At 48.0% G+C, this 19,235-nt stretch overlaps 1 protein-coding gene across 3 annotated transcripts in view; it reads right to left on the bottom strand.

The window, feature by feature from the left end:
- Positions 1-19,235, bottom strand: part of MOB3C (MOB kinase activator 3C) — a 46,997-nt gene that overhangs the window by 14,345 nt on the left and 13,417 nt on the right. For all 3 annotated transcript variants that reach the window (XM_038412131.2, XM_038412136.2, XM_038412133.2), the window contains exons 2-3: positions 17,495-18,003; positions 1,859-2,061 (exon numbers count right to left, since the gene is read on the bottom strand). In XM_038412131.2, the coding sequence (XP_038268059.1) occupies positions 1,859-2,061; positions 17,495-17,912 (621 nt within the window). In that variant the 5' untranslated portion in view covers positions 17,913-18,003. The remainder of the gene's footprint in view (positions 1-1,858; positions 2,062-17,494; positions 18,004-19,235) is intronic.

Here is a 19,235-nt window from a genome sequence, read left to right as displayed (position 1 = left end):
ATAAACTAATTCTGATCTAAACTATTGATAGGTACGTCATATGACCCTGAGTGCTCTTTGGCCAGCTGAGCTATCATAACCTGAGTCAGAATCAAAGTGATGAGGCAGGATAGTTAATTAGGCACCTGGATAGGTTTCTTCCCAAACTTCCAGCAGACCTAGATTTTCAGTAACTCCCCTGCGTCAGCCATGTGGCACTACACAGAGTGTACAGTGCTCAAAGGGAGGAGGAACCCTGATCGGGTCAGGAAATAATGTCTCTTGCAGCCGGGCAATGGGGGAGGACAGTGGAGTTAAAGGCATGGATATAGGCCCCGAGCCTGCAATCAGATTTGCGAAGGAGGAACTCTGTGCTCATATAAAGCCCTCTCCATTCAAATGACCCTTCATGTCATCACAATTCTCTGCAGCCACAAAATCATAGACATGTCGGGCTGGAAGGGACTCAGAGGTCATCAAGTCTGGTGCTCTGCACTACGGCAGGACCAAATAAAGCTAGACCATCCCTGACAGGTGTACTTAAAAATCTCCAGTGATGGGGATTCCACCATCTCCCTTGGAAGCCTGTTTCACAGCTTTCCCCCCCCCCCCCCAATATCCAACCTAAATCTCTCTTGCTGCAGATTAAGCCCATTACTTCTTGTCCTACCTTCAGTGGACATAGAAAACAATTGACCTCCTTATATCAGCCCTTAACATATCTGAAGACTTTCATCAGGTCCCCCATCTGTCTTCTTTCCACAAGAAGCAACATGCCTGGGTTTTCTAACCTTTCCTCATAGATCTCAGGTTTTCTAACCTGTTGATCATTTTGGTGGCTCTCCTGTGGACTCTCTCCAAGTCATCCACATCTTTCCTAGAGTGTGGCACCCAGAATTGGACACAGTCCTCCAGCCGAGGTCTCACCAGTGCTGAGAAGAGCAGGATAATTACCTCCAGTGCCATACATGCAACACACCTGCTAATATATCCTAGAATCACAGAATGTCAGGGTTGGAAGGGACCTCAGGAGGTCATCTAGTCCAACCCCCTGCTCAAAGCAGGACCGCATCAGAATGATACACATCAGCCATTTTTTGGCAACTGCATCACACTGTTGATTCATATTCAAATTCTGATCCACTGTAACCCCCAGATCCTTTTTGACAGTACTACTACCTAACCACTTATTCCCCATTTTGTAGCTGCACATTTGATTTTTTTCTTCATAAGTGCCTTGCACTCATCTTTCCATCACCATGGCTGGAATCCAACCAGGTGGGCTGACCTAAATTATTGTTGTGATAGCACGCAAGGGCCCTAGCCAGGGATCAGGGCCCTGTTAAACGAGGCATAGTACATAGTTAAACGAGGCATAGTACCCTGTCCCAGGAGGGCTCACAAGCTTGGATATAGACAACAGGTGAATAAAGACATGCAAGCGTGGGCGAAGGCAAGGCAACAGTTCAGAGAGGTGTGTTTACACAAATTAGGAGCCAGGGTGGTCTCAGTGGCCACGTGGTCACCAGCCCAACCGATACCATGAGGTATTTCTGGGTGCTGTGGCAGAGGCAGGGTTTAAGGAATGACTTAAAAAGAAGATCAGTTGGTGGTTTTGTGATTTTTGATGGGGAGTTCTTCCTAAGCATAAGGGAAAAAGCATGGAGGTGCTTGTGGGAAAGAGGGGAGAAGAGGGTGATCAAGGCAGATACTGCTGGCAGTATGTCAATGTGAAAATAATAGAATGGGAACGAAGGGCAGGGTTCAATGGCGAAGGGCCATTAAGATGAGGACACGGACTTTGGTGGGGAACAGGCTTTGTGTTCTCTCTCTGCAGAGAGGTGAATTTCACCCCCACGTGAAGTAGGCAATTTCTTACCAAAGGCTCCAGCTCCCGGTGGTCAATGAGGCTGAACTCTCTGCTGAAGTAGTAAAAGTGCTTGTAGCAAGTGTTGACATGGGCCTCGGCACCCATGCTGCTGATACTATCGAAGTGGTGGATGTAGACGTGGACGAAGACTCGGAAAAGGCGGGTGAGGATCTTGGTACACACCTGCTGGAAATTCTTGGGGAAGGGGACTCCTGCAAGGCAGAAGCAAAAGCCATTTTCAGCGTTTAAGCATTTGACAATTTCCAAACAAGTAACATTTAAAAGGCTTGGTACATCATCATCATCACTGTAACAATATGGAGGATTCCACCTCACTATTTATTACACTGACGAGCGTCATTTTACCATTTCCTGGCACTTCTCCCATCTGCTTGTAGTATCCAACTATTGTCTCTCATCTTACCATTAAGCACATTTGTAAGTCTTTACAAGAAAAGGGTATAGTTTTATGCACTGTGAATATCTCCACTAAAGTCACTGGAAAGAGCTGCAGTGGGTTTTGGATCAGGTCCACAGTCAGAGCTGTTCAAGAAACAGAATATTTCTCATTGGGAATTAAATGGCAAAGAAGCCAAAAATTTTGCTATGTGAAAAAAGACCCAAAGTGTTTTTAATTGAAAAGATCAACATGGGAAATTACCACATTTCAGATGCAAACAAAAATTTTACAAGATGTCAACGTGAAATGTTTTGGTTTAGTTTAGAAGCGGCAATTCAAAATGCAGGTTTTTGTTTTGATTCTCCCAACTGGGGAAATTTCATCCAATCAACACTTTTCCGGCAGAAAATTCCAATCTTGGCAAAGCCATGTTTTCCAATGGGAAAACTTTTCAGTTAAAAGAAAAGGAGTACTTGTGGCACCTTAGAGACTAACAAATTTATTAGAGCATAAGCTAAACCTCTCCAACGCATCAACAAGGATCTACAACCTATCCTGAAGGACGACCCATTACTCTCACAGATCTTGGGAGACAGACCAGTCCTTGCTTACAGACAGCCCCCCAATCTGAAGCAAATACTCACCAGCAACCACACACCACACAACAGAACCACTAACCCAGGAACCTATCCTTGCAACAAAGCCCGTTGCCAACTCTGTCCACATATCTATTCAGGGGATACCATCATAGGGCCTAATCACATCAGCCACACTATCAGAGGCTCGTTCACCTGCGCATCTACCAATGTGATATATGCCATCATGTGCCAGCAATGCCCCTCTGCCATGTACATTGGCCAAACTGGACAGTCTCTACGTAAAGAATGAATGGACACAAATCAGACGTCAAGAATTATAACATTCAAAAACCAGTTGGAGAACACTTCAATCTCTCTGGTCACTCGATCACAGACCTAAGAGTGGCTATCCTTCAACAAAAAAGCTTCAAAAACAGACTCCAACGAGAGACTGCTGAATTGGAATTAATTTGCAAACTGGATACAATTAACTTAGCCTTGAATAGAGACTGGGAATGGATGAGTCATTACACAAAGTAAAACTATTTCCCCATGGTATTTCTCCCTCCCACCCCAACCCCCACTGTTCCTCAGATATTCTTGTTAACTGCTGGAATTAGCCTACCTTGCTTGTCACCATGAAAGGTTTTCCTCCTTCCCCCCCCCCCGCTGCTGGTGATGGCTTATCTTAAGTGATCACTCTCCTTACAGTGTGTATGATAAACCCATTGTTTCATGTTCTGTATGTGTGTGTATATAAATCTCTCCTCTGTTTTTTCCACCAAATGCATCCGATGAAGTGAGCTGTAGCTCACGAAAGCTTATGCTCTAATAAATTTGTTAGTCTCTAAGGTGCCACAAGTACTCCTTTTCTTTTTGCGAATACAGACTAACACGGCTGCTACTCTGAAACTTTTCAGTTAAAAAAATTCCACCAGCTCTACCCATTGGGCATAAAGTTAAGCATGTGCTTAAGTGTTTGCGGGATCAGGGGCTTAGACTGTAATTTCTTTAGCCCAGTGGCTGTCTTTTCACAGAAGGGGTGCACAATATCTAGCACAATGGAACCTTGATTGGACCCCACAGGGGCTACAAATAATTATCAGTAACAATAACAACCATGAAAGCCCTTACCAGACATTAGCTAATGAACCCTCCCAAATTCCTATGACACGGGTGTGCATTATTAAAGCTGTTGAATGCTTTAAAATGACAATATTTTGTTGTACAGCCACCTTTTCACCAAAAATTAAAAACATGCCTGTCTTTTGACTATTTACATTATTAACTCTTTTGGTCAGGGGCTGTCTCTCACCTGGAGTACATCTCCACTGCAGCCGGGAGCATGCTTCACAGCGTGGGTACACAGACATGCGCTAGCGCTGCTCAAGCTAGCACAATCAAATAGCAGTGTAGTCCGGGGTAGCACAGGTAGTAGTTCAGCCACCCAAATACGCACGCAAAGGTTCCAGGCAGGTTTGTACTCAGGTGATTAGCTCTAGCCACCACCCACGCTACCCTGGCTACATGACTCTTTTTAGCGTGCTAGCTTGAGCCGAGCCAGTGCATGTCTGTCTACCTGCGCTGAGCAGCATGCTCCCAGCTGCAGCATAGACGTACGTGCAGCACAATAGGGCCCTGATTTCAGCTGGGTCCTGTAGGTGCTAGGGGAATACAAAGAATGCCTCCATGGGCATATAGACAGTTCTTATGTCTCCTTGATGGAGATTAACACCTGCTAACACCGGCAGGTGCCCTATCCAGCTATTCCTCCCAAATGCACCTTGCCCGGATGGGGTGCTAACTCCAGGAGTCTGGCTGCCCATGCACAGTGGGCTGGGAGAAAGGATCCCACTTCCCCCACCATACAAGCCTGCAAAGACACAGCTAGACTCAAGCTCAGAGAAGATTCATCTAAACTTGTCCGAGCTGAGCCAGCAAGTCAGTGGCCATCGTGGTTTTATGCCACAGAAGTTCCTGGATTCTGGTGTTACGTTTAGTCCATCAGATTTGCCAGGCCTGTGCCAGTTTCAATGGAAGTTACATGGGAACATGGAGAAGAGGATCTGGAGCGGCAGCCGCTTCGCAGAATGGAAATCTCAGGGTGGCAGGTTTGCAGACAGGTGGTGCAACTAAAGCCATTCCAATTCCAGCCCCAGCCCCCTCACCCCATTACGTATATTTAGCCATGTCTGAAAACAAGCTCCACACCAAAGATTGATCTTCTAACCAGGCTTTATAAGATATATGCATAAGAGTCCCATTAACGGTGCTCTTTCACCTCTGCTCACTATTAGGCACCACTTTCAAAGACTAGCTGAGGAAGTGCCAGCAGCCATGCATTGGTTTTCTGCACCATGCTTTCAAGTGGGCTATGCTGGGTCCCCCCTTTGAAGTCATGCCTCCCTGGAAACGTAGCAAGAGACTGTTTAATCAATGAAGCTGCCCAGCCTAATGACGCACAGATTGGCATTTAAAGACATCTCAGTGGAGTTGCATCTGCACAACGCAGCTTCCGATGATTTTCCGATGAACCCCTGGTGCGTCGATGAAGATGAACGAGCATGTGTTAATTACAGCCATGTTCACCACAGTCCAACCGCGCTCTGTGTAAAGCACTACTATTTAACCATGATAAAAGTGTCAGGGTTGGATCTCGGTGAGTCCAATGACCACGGTAGGTCCAAGCCATGAAGTTTGGACCTGGATGCAGAGTTCAAGGGGGTTTGGTCTGGGTTTCGTTTTGACCGGCTCTCGCAGCCAGTGTTAGATAAAGGAAATGGGACTAGGCGGTGTTAAATAGGGACCAGCTGAAAAATTTGGCTCCATCTGAAGATTAGAGGAGGTGTTTTGTAAATCCAGATCTACCCTTTCTCCCTGACCTACAACTCAACCTCCTCTCAGAGGATCTAGTGAATTTCACTTACAGGATTCCGGGTCAAATCCAGCCTAGCTTGGTAGTTGCTAAATGTTTACCAGGTGGTGGTAAAACGGGTTGGCTGATCTCAGCCTTGTTCCTACCTGGCAAGTGTCTGCCTCACTCAAATATACCATTGCAAGTCTCGGAAGAGGAGGACATGGATAGACAACATTTTCCCCCAACTGGAATTTTTCAAAAGTTCTGTTTGGTGGGAAGCTGTGAAAATATTTGTTTGGAATGAAAAATTTTGAAATGGCAAAATGTCCCATGAAATGGAAATCTTGAGTTTTGACCAGGTCTACTCACAATAACCTCTGCTTGACTGTAGCTATTACAGGCGCTGTGTTCTGTGACAGCCACTTGTACATCTCTTTCCACACTAAAATCACTGTTCTCTTTTTTTAAGCAGTTTCCTAAGACTTGACATAGAATTAGGCAAGTTCTTCATAAAGGAATTCTTAAGCTCTGTTTTCAAGCAGCACTGACTGCTTGCTCTCCTCCTGGGCAACTGCTGGGTTCTTCAGCAAGAGAGATTTAAAAAAAGACAAAAGATGTTTCCATAATCCTCCATTCACAAAAGTCAGCACTTCAAAGGCCAAAACTCAGAGTGCGACCAATGCCACCACTGGGCTAAAATAAAAGGAGTATTTGTGGCACCTTAGAGACTAACAAATTTATTTGAGCATAAGCTTTCATGAGCTACAGCTCATGTAGCTCACGAAAGCTTATGCTCAAATAAATTTGTTAGTCTCTAAGGTGCCACAAGTACTCCTTTTATTTTTGCGAATACAGACTAACACGGCTGCTACTCTGAGCTCTGTGTTTGTGACCTAGTGTTGGTTATGCATCCTGCTTCCCTGATCCCTTTTCCGACCAAAACAAAAAGCAAGGAAGAAACTTGATCCAACTTGCCAGTTTTAGTGTATGCTGCAAACAACCCGTGGGGCAGTGCTTATAAAATCAGATCACATGGTAAAAGCAGGTCAGGGGGCTGGGGTGGGAAATAAAGTCGGTTTCCCAGAGCTAGTATTGTCAGAAGACTAGATTCTTTGTTCTGAGTTTACACTTGGTGCAGGACCAAGGGGAGTGGGAAAGGTAGCTTTACATCACTCTGGGTTCTAGGGCTGGCCAGGAACCAGTCCAGACTTCTGAGTGTCTTAGAGCAGCCTCAGGGCTGCTCTAACTTACATCTGACTGCAAACAGCTCTGAGGGACATTTCAGCAGCTGGGGACCACTGGGGTGTAAAGACACTCTGGCCATGCCCTCTTCTTCATGAGAATAGCCAATGCACTTGGGCAAGGGAGGTGCCACCCAGGGACATCACTGAAGAATTCTCTTTGGGCAAGGGGCAATTTAGAGAGGGCAGAGTCTCAAGTGTTTTGTGACACCAAACCAGTGATGGGTAGGGAATGGAAGTTCCCTGTTCAGACCAGGAGATGAAGAAGTCCACTACTGAGAACACAGAGACGATGTCTTCCCAGCCAGAGTCACCTCCTATATGCACACTCCCAACCTTCTCTTTAAAAGATCAACAATCACAGGGCCAAGAATTTATATTGCTCTGCCATCGCCTTCTGCAAGAATGTTCTTCTACAGATCGCTAGGCTTTAGCTAGTTCTGTGGAGCTCAGTGCCCAGCCCTCTGGAGGGATGAACTCCCAACGAGACAAAAACCGGGGAAAATAGTGTTTGCATGAACTCCCATGCACCACACTCGTCAGCTCCAGTTACCACGGCCCAAGACTGATAGGCTAGTCCCCATTTCTGCCACATGGTTCCACAGTGTTATGATTCCCCATGAACACATACACAAGCCCATGTGGCACTGGAGTTGGTATTGCCTTTGATTTGGAGTGTGCAGGGGACGTTGACAGGCAGCTGTGGGTGAATAAGGCAGAAAGGTTTCCAAGCAATCAATCAGGCAGATCGGACAAACTGGATTTGGCAAAGTCACCCCTGAGCAAGTGCTTGATGTTCAGCTGTAACTGAACGTGAATTCTCCACATCATGCTCTCCTCTGACATGTCAGTTCATTGTCCCTTCTCATCCACTCCTACATCCCATAAGCTGCCACATCAGCCTTTTATAAGATCTGAAGAACTATGCCCGGTCCTAGGGAGAGAGCTCATCATAATAATACAAAATTTGTTATCCCAGCCCATCGAGTCCAGATTCCTGCTGCCACCCTGCTTTGGATGAAACAGGAAAATAAGCACAACACACCTGTGCATAGGAAGTAATAATTCCTTCCTGACCCCTGAGATAGCCAGGAAATGACCTGAAGCATGGATGTATCATTCTAGAATCTTAGCTTCTACCGGGCAATTGCAGCAGATACAGGAGAATGTATATCCTCATCATGCTCAGAAGCAACTGTTAACCCAGACCGTGCCAAAGTATTTAAAAAAGGAAGAGGCAAGCTGTCTGTTTGTGGTACACAGGATCCACTCAGCATGGTGGCCTGCAAGATGATTAAAAAGCCTTCCTCTGGGCAGGAAGTGGGGTGGAAATCTGATAAGCTTCCACCCCCCTCTCTTTATGTGCTGCTGTGAATTTTCAAAGCCCTGAAGGCTTCTTATCACCCTGCTGCTCCTACCCGCAGTTCAGCATTGGAAAGTGGCAAGTTCCAAAGCAACGGGTGCCAGCCTCGCCTCTTGTCTCACATCAGCAAGGAGCTGGGGAAACTGAACTTCCCCTTGCCCTGAATCTAAATTCGATGGATGTTCTTTTGGGTACCAAGCCATCACCCTGGCAGCCACTGCACCTCTGCGAGAACAAAATATCCACACCAGGCATGTTCCACATCTCATCTGTCCCTTATGGAGCGGCATAAATAACTCGCCTTTCTGCTCCTCAAGCCGTCCCATCTTGGCTCTTAACCGAGCTGCTCCCTAGAATGATGGAGCATCGTTTGCCATGGGGGCAGGGACATCCGGAGCTAAATAAGCCTCCCTCTCTCTCCATCCTCATTAGAAGAAAGAGGAGCCTTCCAGGTAGAAAACAAGGGGAAGATTTCTTGAGCCAGAGGCACACAGGGCCATTCAGCTGGAACGAATCTGGTGTCAGGCAGGCTTGCGTGATGCTTAACATGCTTTCCCTTCAGCTGATCTTTGCTGCATGGATAAAATTGCCTCACTAACGGCTCATTAGCCATCGCTGAGAAATTAAACTCCTTCCCCAGTCCCAATCAGACCCTTCTGAAAAAGAGCTAACCTGACTTCCAAAGATTCCCAGCAGCACCGACCCTGCACTTCCAGACGCTCAGCTTTAAATCACGACTGAGGACACTGTGGGGAAATGAGGTTGGTTATCGATGCGGAACAGGGTTACTTACTGGAGAGGCATCACGTTATGGAGCAGAGCATTAATGGGTCCCCTGTGCTCTAGCCCAGTGAGGCCCCAATCTTGGTTGTGACCTCTAGGTGCTAATGTAAATAACAATAATCCATTATTATAATTCCAGCCACAAAGACAATGCCTAATTCTAAAATCCAGGCCTGCTGCTTTTATCACTGTGTTAACCAAAGTCCTAATATAGAACAAAACTAAATGAAAGGTTTCCCTATCACATGATACACGATGGTGCTGCCATAATCCTACATTATAGGATTGTTTTGACTAGAGTGAGCAACTCAGGGCTAGTCTACCCAGAAAAATGAATCCAAATGAACTTTTAAAAGGGATTTGTTAAACCACAGTAAATCCCTGCGTGGACACTGACACAGAATTAAGGTGGCCTTAATTCAGTTGAGTTTAATTCACTTTGGAAGACAAGACCTCATAGATAGTGACTGATTCCAAAACACTTCCCAAACTTCACAACCTTATTGGATAATCTGCACCTAGAAGAATCATTTTCCCCTCTACAGAAATGCAGCCACATCTGAGGTGACACATAGCAACTGCTTAACAGCACTCAGGAACACAACAACAAGTGAGGCCATCGAGCGAAGAGAACTGTATCCATCTGAAACCCTCGGAAGGGTACAAGTACTCAAAATTTACCTTAATTACCTTAATTGATATTTGGCCAGGACCCTGGTCTTAGGGGTGACTTGCAGCCGTACAATGGTTTAGCACCTTAATTTTAACTTTATTGGGACGTTTTACTTGAAACCTACCTAGGGCTGTGGTTTAAATGCTCCAGGAGATGTGTTTTCCACATACTGCACTGATTGCTTCAAAATACGGAAACCATGTGGGACAATGGGTAGAAAGACATTAAAATGAGAGAAATCCAAAAGTATACAAAATTATGGAAACAATTCTAAGCAGTCTTTGCATCTTCCCTGCCAGGAGTCTGCTTATGTACCACTAGTGCCAGCTAATTGCATTCTTTCATTATTAATAAGTCCCATGAAACTGTAGAAAGGAATAATTCAAGTTAGCGGTATCAATACAATGAATTATTATTATTATTAAATCCCATTTTGGCAGATTATTGTTAACAGAACGGCCTCTTCCTCTTTAAAGAGGATTTTAAAAACTTTTTTTTAAAACACCACTTAAAATTAATGGCAGGACAGCAGCTGCAAATTATACATGGTGTTAATTTTAGAAGGAGATGGGAAAAGACAAAAAAAAACAAACCCTCCTTGTTTTCTCAGCTGGCTGGTTTTACAATCGCATCATGCTGCGTCCAAATGTTTCCCCCCTTTATTATTGGGAAAGTATCAGATTGTTTTGTTTTGTTAATTGTGTTCTTTGGGAAAGGGCATGGAAGGCCCAGATTGTGTTTAGAAAGAAAGCACTTCACATAGTTGCTTAACTATGAACAAAGCTTGTTAATTTCATTGACAGAATTTAAAAGGGTGCTCAGCGCTCTTTTACAATTTGTAGACCTGATCTACACAGGTTTTGTACTGGAGTCACTATGTCGGTTAAGGGTCTGATTTTCTGTGGATATTGTTTTATCAGTACAATCCTTCATATGGTTGCAGTTAGAACAATATAAAAGTCCTTCTACCATTATAGCTTATTCCTCTTCCCATAAAGGAATAAGCCATCCCAGCATGAGGATCTTTATACTGGTATAACCACATCCACATTAGGGTAGTTGTACTGCTTTAACAACATTGGCATAGTAAATCAGTACAATGTGGGTGTGTGAAGCTAAGTCTTTAGCCTTTAACCTTATCTTCCATTGTTGACTCATATCACCACTGTCCTTTGTAACCCTATGCCCAAGCTTCTACATAAAGTAATTCCGTGAGGCCTACAAACACCTCAACAAGGGTTAGGCAGCTGGCATGCGGCTATCCCAGCCCATACTGTCTCATTGTTCCTGTCCATCTGCATCCATCTGTTGCCTCTTGTCTTACTCTTGGATTATAAACTCTTTGGGGGTTGTCTTTTTGTTCAGTTTGTACAGCCCCTAGCACAATTGGATCCTGGTCCATGAGCTGGTCCATAGGTGCTATCGCAATGCAAATTATAATTCCTGTGTGTGCGTGTCCCATAGCACTGTGTGACAGCAACCATATCTGGGGAAAGGAAGCCATCCCATGAGCGGGCACAGCAGCTCAGTCAGGACTCAGCATAACGGGCTGCCGTGTCTAGCAACACCCCAGCCTTGCTCAGCATTCCCCTCAGGCCCACAGAAGAGCTCCTCCGCTGGGACAAGATAGGAGCTGAGCAGGGGGCAGTAAAGTCCTTCCCAGCTACCAGATGCACAAGGCCTCCTCGCTGAAGAAAACGGAACGGTCACATGCCCAGATCACCACCCCATAGCAGCCTCGCTCCTTTGACATTGCTGCTGAGGGGCAAACCCTACCTGTGCTTCTGCAGCCCCCGAGGGTACCCCGGCAGCAGAAGGGGTGTGAGGCTCCTGCCCGAGTGGATCTCAGCCACCAACAGCAGTGGGTCCCCTGGCTTTGCCCCCGGCTTATGTGGATTTTCCGTTCCGCCCCTCTCCAAGCGGCCAGTGGAGGTAGCATCTGTGGAGTTGCTCCCCTGACCTGGTGAGGGGAGTGGAGGGAAGGCTATTTCCCTGATTCAGTCTACACATTCACCCCACCCAATCAGAATAGCCTCTGGAAGCTGGGCTCTCCCTGTGTTCCCTCCTTCCTTCCTTCCCCCTCCCGCCCCGGGACTCCAATCAGTGTGGTACCTGCAGCCTTAATTACAGAGGTCACCTGCCTCCCCCAGGATGGTGGCACCAACCATTCTGCATTCTCTTTAGGTGGAAGTGCTGGCCCAGGGCACAGCTCTGGGCAACCCACAGCAAGGTGTCCCTTATCGCCCTCTTCAAGATCTTGCTCGTGGTTGGGAAGCTTGGGATGGGAGCTTTCCCTGGGCGCTCAGTGGGCTGGGCTGTAACTGTACCATCCTGTCCCGAGCACAGGGCGGCGCGGCAATGCAGAGAAGAAGTTGGGAGTCCAAGTCACAATTCCTCCCCTGCTCCCCCTTGGAGAGGGGGAAAGTTACTTCCTCCCTTTTAATGGAGCAGCTCATCCTCCTGCCATGCACCCCGGCAGTTAAACTGGCCAGGGACGAAGGGCAAGTGGTGGAACTCGGCCCTTCACAATCCATGCCCGCCATCCCAGTCACTCACAAGGAGCTGTATCAGATACATAACTCCTGCTCTCCACTCTCAAGGCTGGAGTCTCAGTCTCATCAGGGGTAAGCAGGGCGGGGAAGGGGAAAAGACCCAAGTTCCCTGCCTGGCCAAGGCAGGGCTGCGACAGTCTAACCCAATGTAATTGCACCCGCAAATCCAGGGCCAGGTTCAGCTACCCTCACTGATGCTGAGCAGACCCGTTCCTTCATGGGAGCCAGTGGGACGACTCAGAGTGAAAGCCTAAGGGTATCAAAATCTGGCCCTTTGAAACTATGGGGCTGCAAAAGAGACTCAGTCTGAGCTCCCCAACGACCCATCCTATCTGCTCCAGCGCTAACAAACATTAACGGCCAGATCCTGCACTAGGGTATATCCTCTGCGGAAGCCAAAGCAGCTCTGCAGAGGTACATCAGCTGAGTACCCAGCCCAAAAAACCAAAGGAGTCAATGACACCATGAGCCAACCATCCGCGCTAATTTCCATCCGATTTCCCAGAGCCAGGAGGAACGATTTTCCACCCCCAGCTGCACAAAGTGCGTTGGTTTGTGGAGTAGCAAATCTCTTTCCCTGCCTGTCAATACAGCTGGCTGACTAGCCCTGCTGAACTGTGCCCCGCCTCTGCGTGTGTGATTTTTGGATGACTCAGATGGCCGAGGAGAACCACAAACAACATTAGGGAGTTCAGGCAACACTTGGCATTTCTCAGCAAAAGATTGGTTTGTCAGCGGTCAGTCAGCCCTTGCCAGAGAGCAGAAGAGATTGCTTGCCCTTGGGGAGTTCTATTGCACATGGCAATATCACGCAAGGAGAGGAAGCACGCGAGACCAACATGAGAGAAAATGAGACACCAGCACCCACCTCCTCTAGTCAGGATCAGATTCAGGTCAGAGTGTTGCCCGAGTGAATAGAATACATAAGGACAGGGCCCCGACCATAACACTGGCACGGGAATCATACGACATGTCAAATGTTCGTGGGACTCCACTGTTCAGCTGCCCTGGGGCGGAATTTCTGGAGCAGGATTTAATTCTCTGTAGCCAGCAATTCATGGGATGAGTTTTGCCCTTCTGTCTGCATGTGATTTATCCTCAAACAGATGCTGCTCTACCCCATCCTTGTCCTGAATCACAGGAACATTTTACAGTCTGGGGGCCATTTGCAAACTATTCACTATGTGTGAAGAAGCAAGAAGAAGGGGGGGAAGAAGAGGGAAGTGCACCCAGTTCTGGGAAGGCGAGTGGAGAATGGGGGACCCTGGTATTGCAGAATGGGGCATATCAAACCCCTGGCATGGAGAGAGGGAGGAAGGTAGACACAAACAGCCCCTCTCAATGGAGGAAAGAGGATAATAAGGGTTCACGCAGCACCGCTGCTGGAAAAGGGACTGGAGACCATGGTTATGCACACACAGCCGCTGGTATGGGGGGTGGGGAGAATGAAGGTACCTCCAGGGAGCAGGAGTCCGATAATAGACAGCTCATTAACGCAGCAGAAAAAAACCACCTGCAACCAGACCCACTGATGGAGAGCTGATGCTAGATTAATTAAGACTAGCAATCAAGTGCAAATGTTTAAGAGTGAGGGGAATTAACCATTGTAACCACTCACCTAGGACTGTGAGGGGTTCTCCCTCACTTGAATTCTTTAAATCAAAACTGGATTTCTTTCTGGAAGCTCTGCTATAGCTCTGTCAGGCCCCAGGGGTCTCAACTCGCAACATGGACCCGGATTTCACCACACTCCAGTCCTCCACTGGCAGCTCAGATAGCAGCTGGGACTGGAGCCCATGAAGCCCAACCAGGGCACAAGCCCCACCCCTCTGCTCTGATTGGGCAAGCTCCTGAGTGGGCTGCAGCCCCTATTTAAGCCAGAGGAGAAAATAGGTAGTCATCTGTACAATTGGGCTTCACTCTGCCATGGACCACTGGTCTGGTGTTTGCCTGGTCCTGCCTTCTGATCAGACCTCCGGTGTCTGGAGTCTTGGTAACTGACTCATGATCCCTGCCCTCTGGTTTGTCTCTCAGTTCTGATCTCCTGGTGTTCCAACCAGGCCTGATTTCTGGTAATCGGCTCCTGGACCCTCAGCCCGCTCCTAATGCTAACCCCGAAGCCAGACTGCCAATCCCCTGGCCCTGATATGCTCCAACAGAAGTGATGGGCTTGATGCAGGCATTTTTTCAGATTTTATGGCCTGTGTGATAGAGGAGGCCAGGCTAGACTATCATAATTGTCCCTCCTGGCTTTTAACATCTCTGAATACTGCAGATTTCCCCTGCCCCACGTCTTCCCTTCACACCACCTTGATCCATTCCCAGTGTATCCCTCAGGCTGCCCTACAAGGTCTGGTTCTTTGTAGACCACATTGAGCATCTTTTTTTGGTTTATGTGCTTTCATTCCCTCGACTGGCTCCAATGCCCCTGCCTTGTCGCTCTCACCCAAACTCGTTCTATCGTTGAGTTCATAAAATAGAAGAGCCCTCATCAGAAACAAATAAATGTGGCATTTCCTTTTCGGCCAGGCAGCTCCATCCTCTGCAATGCCAAAACTACAAAGTAATTAACCTCAGCTTGTCAGAGTCATTAATTGGGGAAGGATTGACAATGGCGTGTGACGAAAGGCTCCAGCCTTTCAGCGTATGTCTACTCTGCAATTAGACACCTGCTGCTGGCCCATGCCAGCTGACTCAGGCTTGCAGGGCTTGAGCTAAGGGGCTGTTTAATTGCAGTGTAGACAGCATAGATCCACCTTGCAGGGCTCAATGGATACGGACCCATATTCTCTTACTATCAGCCAGAAAGAACGCCCACAAACGCCACAGTCAGTTCCACGTCGCTGTTTGTGAGACTCAGGAGAGGGGTTCTGAGCATGAGAACGTTCTGCCTGTTCCTGGAGGTCTATCAATAACGGCTTTCTCTGAACCCCAGTGGGTTTCTGCAGAACGGCATGTGTTTCTATGGCATTGACTAGGACACAGTGATGCAGGTGAAAAATAGCTGGCAACTGGACAACTGAAAAAAAACCCAGAAACAGCCCAGTACAGAGGGGTTCTGGGATGACTGTCACGGGAAAAGCTTTTGGGAAGCAAAAAAAAAAAAAAAAAGTGGCCATCGTTAGGGTTTTCTCAATCAGCTATTGTTGGAATTGGCCAATTCATCTAGATCAAACTGTTTTGGGGGGCAGTTTGACAAAGCTGCGGCAGAATGTAGACAGGGCTCCTCCAGAGCCCCATCTGCCAGGCAGGATTCTGTCGGTTGACCCACCTGGCTCCTCAGTAGCCTGCCTGACAGACCGACAGGGAGCTAAGACCACAGGAGCCTGGCCGCTCAGGTTCATTGCTCCCCCTATGTTTCCAGCATGTGTGGCTGTAGGGAAGCAGCCAGGTGGGCTGCCCTAGGGTTGGGAACCCCAGGGCTGGGAACCCAAGGGCTTTGCCTTTCCACTGAGAATTTTGACATTTTTTACTTTCATTCTGAATCAGAACAAAACCGAATTTTTAAACTATCAAGATCACCCACAAAACTAAATGACCAGCTGTAACCTGCCTTGCAAGAGACCCCCTCTGGCCCAACCCCCTCTTGCACTCCCGAAATAAAAAACAAGAACTTGAAACTACCCTACCACCCAACAACCAAGCAGAGTTTTAGCCTAGAAAGAGAGATGTGCAAGAGACTATGTAGTCCATTAGAGACTTCGCTGCTGCTACCAATCTCATGTGGAAGGCACTCAGATACTGCAGTGATGATGAACAAAAGCTAGCTAGATATTTTGTGATTAAGGAAGAGCTAGAGAGCCCAGCTGAAGGTTTGCAATAATGCAGGCCTATAGTTAGGCTCCTAAATCCATATTTAGGCATCTAAATAAGCAGCCTGATTTTTCGTAGGGCCCAGCACATCCCAGGGCTGGAAGGAACTGCTGGCTGATCTGCACTTCTGAATGCCAGAGACTGGGATGTAAGCAGTCAGGCTAGTGGCTGGAGAAGACATCAGTAGCCAGGATTAGGAGACCAGTGTCAGAGCCAGGTTACCTGGAGTAAAGCACAGCTGGATCCAGAGCAGGAGCAAGGCTGAGAACAAGCAGACATGGTAGCTACCACCACAGAGGGTGAATGCTTTCAGCAGCCATTAACCTAATGCTGTTGGGCTTAAGAACACACCTGTTGGCATGTGCGGCAGGTGTCAAAGGGCAGGCTAAGCCTCCTCTAACCCAGGCCGTAGCCCTGCCCATGCTCCGCCCAGAGGCCCTGCCCTCGCTCTCCTCCCCCACACCCCGAGACTCAGCTCTGGCCAGGAGCCTGGGGCTTGGCTGGCAGCCAGGGGCGACTCGGGTGAGCCAGTGGCCCAGGGCTCAGGCCGCTGCTCCAGCTGGACAGCTGCTCAGGGGTTCGTGCTGCTGCTCACGCCAGCTGATGGCCTGGCTGGTGGTATGGTTACCAACCCTCCTGGTTTTGCTAAGAGTCTCCCGGAATCAGGCCCTATCTCAGAGGCTACTGAAGCCAAACTGGGAGATTTTAGGCTGCTAATTGTCCGGCAGTGCAGCGGGGCTAAGGCAGGTTCCCTGCCTGCCCTGGCCCCACACCACTTGCGGAATGTCCCTGCAGCCCCTACAGGGAGGCTTAGAGAGTCTATGTGCGCTGCCCACACCCCGAGTGCCAAGTCTGCTGTTCCCATTGGCTGGAAACTGCGGCTAATGGGAGTTGCGGGGGCGGTGCCTGAAGGCAGGGGCGGTACGCAGAGCTCTATGGCCCCCCCAAGGGCTACAGGGCCAGGAGCAATGTGTGGAGGGGGCAGCATGTGGAGCCCCCAGTCTGATTGGCAGAGATGCTGTGGGGGTTTTGCCTTCCTCTGCAGCATGGGGCAAGGGTCACTTTCAGGTTTAAAGTAGTGTAAATGGTGGATTCTCTGTAGCTTGAAGTCTTTAAATCATGAGCTGAGGAGTTCAGTAGCTCAGCCGAGATTAGGAGTCTATTACAGGAGTGGGTGGGTGAGGTCAGTGGCCTGCGTCGTGCAGGAGGTCAGACTAGATGATCATGATGGTCCTTTCTGGCCTTAAAATCTATGAGGAACCACAAGCTGTTGGGGGTGGATGGGGGAATCCCTAGGTGAAGTTCTCTGGCCTGTGTTTTGCAGAAGGCCAAACGAGATGATCACAGTAGTTGCTGTCTGAATGTAAGAACTAGAGTCCACTTACCTATCCTGGTAGGAAAAATGTCCTCATTGTTAATGAGCATCTCGATCCATTCCATCAGCATACACATGTACTGGGGTGCTGAGAGCTTAGTCGGCCTCTTGTACTTGTGATCATCCTGCCATCTGTATTCATATTTGAGCCCACCAGACATGATGGGGCAGCTCTTCTCGGTGCAGAACTCCGACATCGTCCCATAGATAAGGTTTATCCTGTTGAAGAAGTCAACCACGTGCACCGCTATCCAGTCATTGATATTCTCCCCAGGAGGCAGCTGGACCACAGTCTTCAAATCCAGCCCAGATTTGAGAGAGGCTTGGGCTTTCTTGTACAGCTCAAACCGCTGGGTGCCGGGCTCGAATTTCTTACGGGGGCGAAAGGTTTTGTCTTTGTTGAAAACTTGGCTGAGGCACAAAGCCATTCTGGGCTGGGGTGGCCAGGTTTAAAAGGGCAGCGGCACGTCCCAAGGCAGACTTCTAACCTGGAAGTGTCAGGGTGGACATCGTGGGTTTCTGAAAGGAAAATAGACAGAAATATTGAACCTGTTATTTATGACACCAACTGTAACTGGTTCTCCCTTACTAAAGCTGCTCATGATGAATTGGTGGCACATTCAAGAGACTAGATGGTCTTGTAGCCAAGGTACTGGATGTAAACTGAGGGAATCTGGGTTCAATTCCTGGCTCTACCCAGACTCCTTATGTGACCATGACCTCAGTTTATCTGCAAAATGGAGATAAAGGAAAGATTATTGTTTTGTCTGTTTAGATGGTGAGGTCTTGGAGGCAGGGATGTATTTATAGCGCGTAGGGCAACAGGAACCCTGAGGCGTCTCGGTGCTGCATAAGGCAAATGGTAATAAATGTTTGGCTGGTGCTACCATGGCTGGCTGGGTGGGAAGCCTTGCGTGTGAAAGATGGAGGCACCTTATGTTGAAAGCCTCTTCATAAAGCAATATCTCTTGAGTAACAGCATAATCTTAACAGGGAAAGGCTCTGCTCACACCAATATCTCAAGGGCAGCTGCTCTAAAGCAAAACAAAAAGCAGTATCAGAAGCGTTCAAGGCAGCTTTCCTCCTTCCCCCTCCCCTGTCCAGTCACTCAAATGGCTTGGTGTTGATTTCCTTTTTGGGCACACGGGAAGTCGTCTCCTCCCCACCCCCCAGAGCTTCCCAGCTCATAAAAGTGCTCCCTGTGACCTGCCCCTGCGGCCAGCCTGGGTGAGTATGGGTAACAGGCCAGTCACACTGCTCTTATTATTTAGCAGGAGTTTGTGTTCTGTTTCTTTAAAGCCCCTTAGGCCCAAATCCCATGTACAATTGTGTCCTGAGGGAAATACCGTTTGGGTGTCACACTGTGATAGAAAAGGATCAACTCCCCTACCCATACAGCAGAAACACAATGCAAACTAGTCTCACACAGTCTACCTCCTTTTGCCACCTTGCTGGATTGCATCAGCCGCCATCGGCACCTTGCTTTAAAATAATAAAGCCATGTCAGGTCTGACACTAGCTTTGGCAGCTAGTTCTGCACCATTGCATCAGTGACTCCTGATCCATCCAGGATAACCCCCTGGTCATCCCATCCAGGAGTCATCTGGAGGTCACCCTGAACACTACCATGAATTGTGGGATTACTGGCCATTCAATAAACTGCTAATTATGCCCCGAGTTGCCTTCCTGAATTTACTACCACAGAAGCAGAGGGTCTGTGTTTCTGCTGGACTCAGGCTATGAACTGAAAT

Source organism: Dermochelys coriacea, chromosome 8, assembly GCF_009764565.3.
Source record: "Dermochelys coriacea isolate rDerCor1 chromosome 8, rDerCor1.pri.v4, whole genome shotgun sequence".
Taxonomy (NCBI): Eukaryota; Metazoa; Chordata; order Testudines; family Dermochelyidae; genus Dermochelys; species Dermochelys coriacea.
This window is presented reverse-complemented; position numbering and strand designations above follow the sequence as displayed.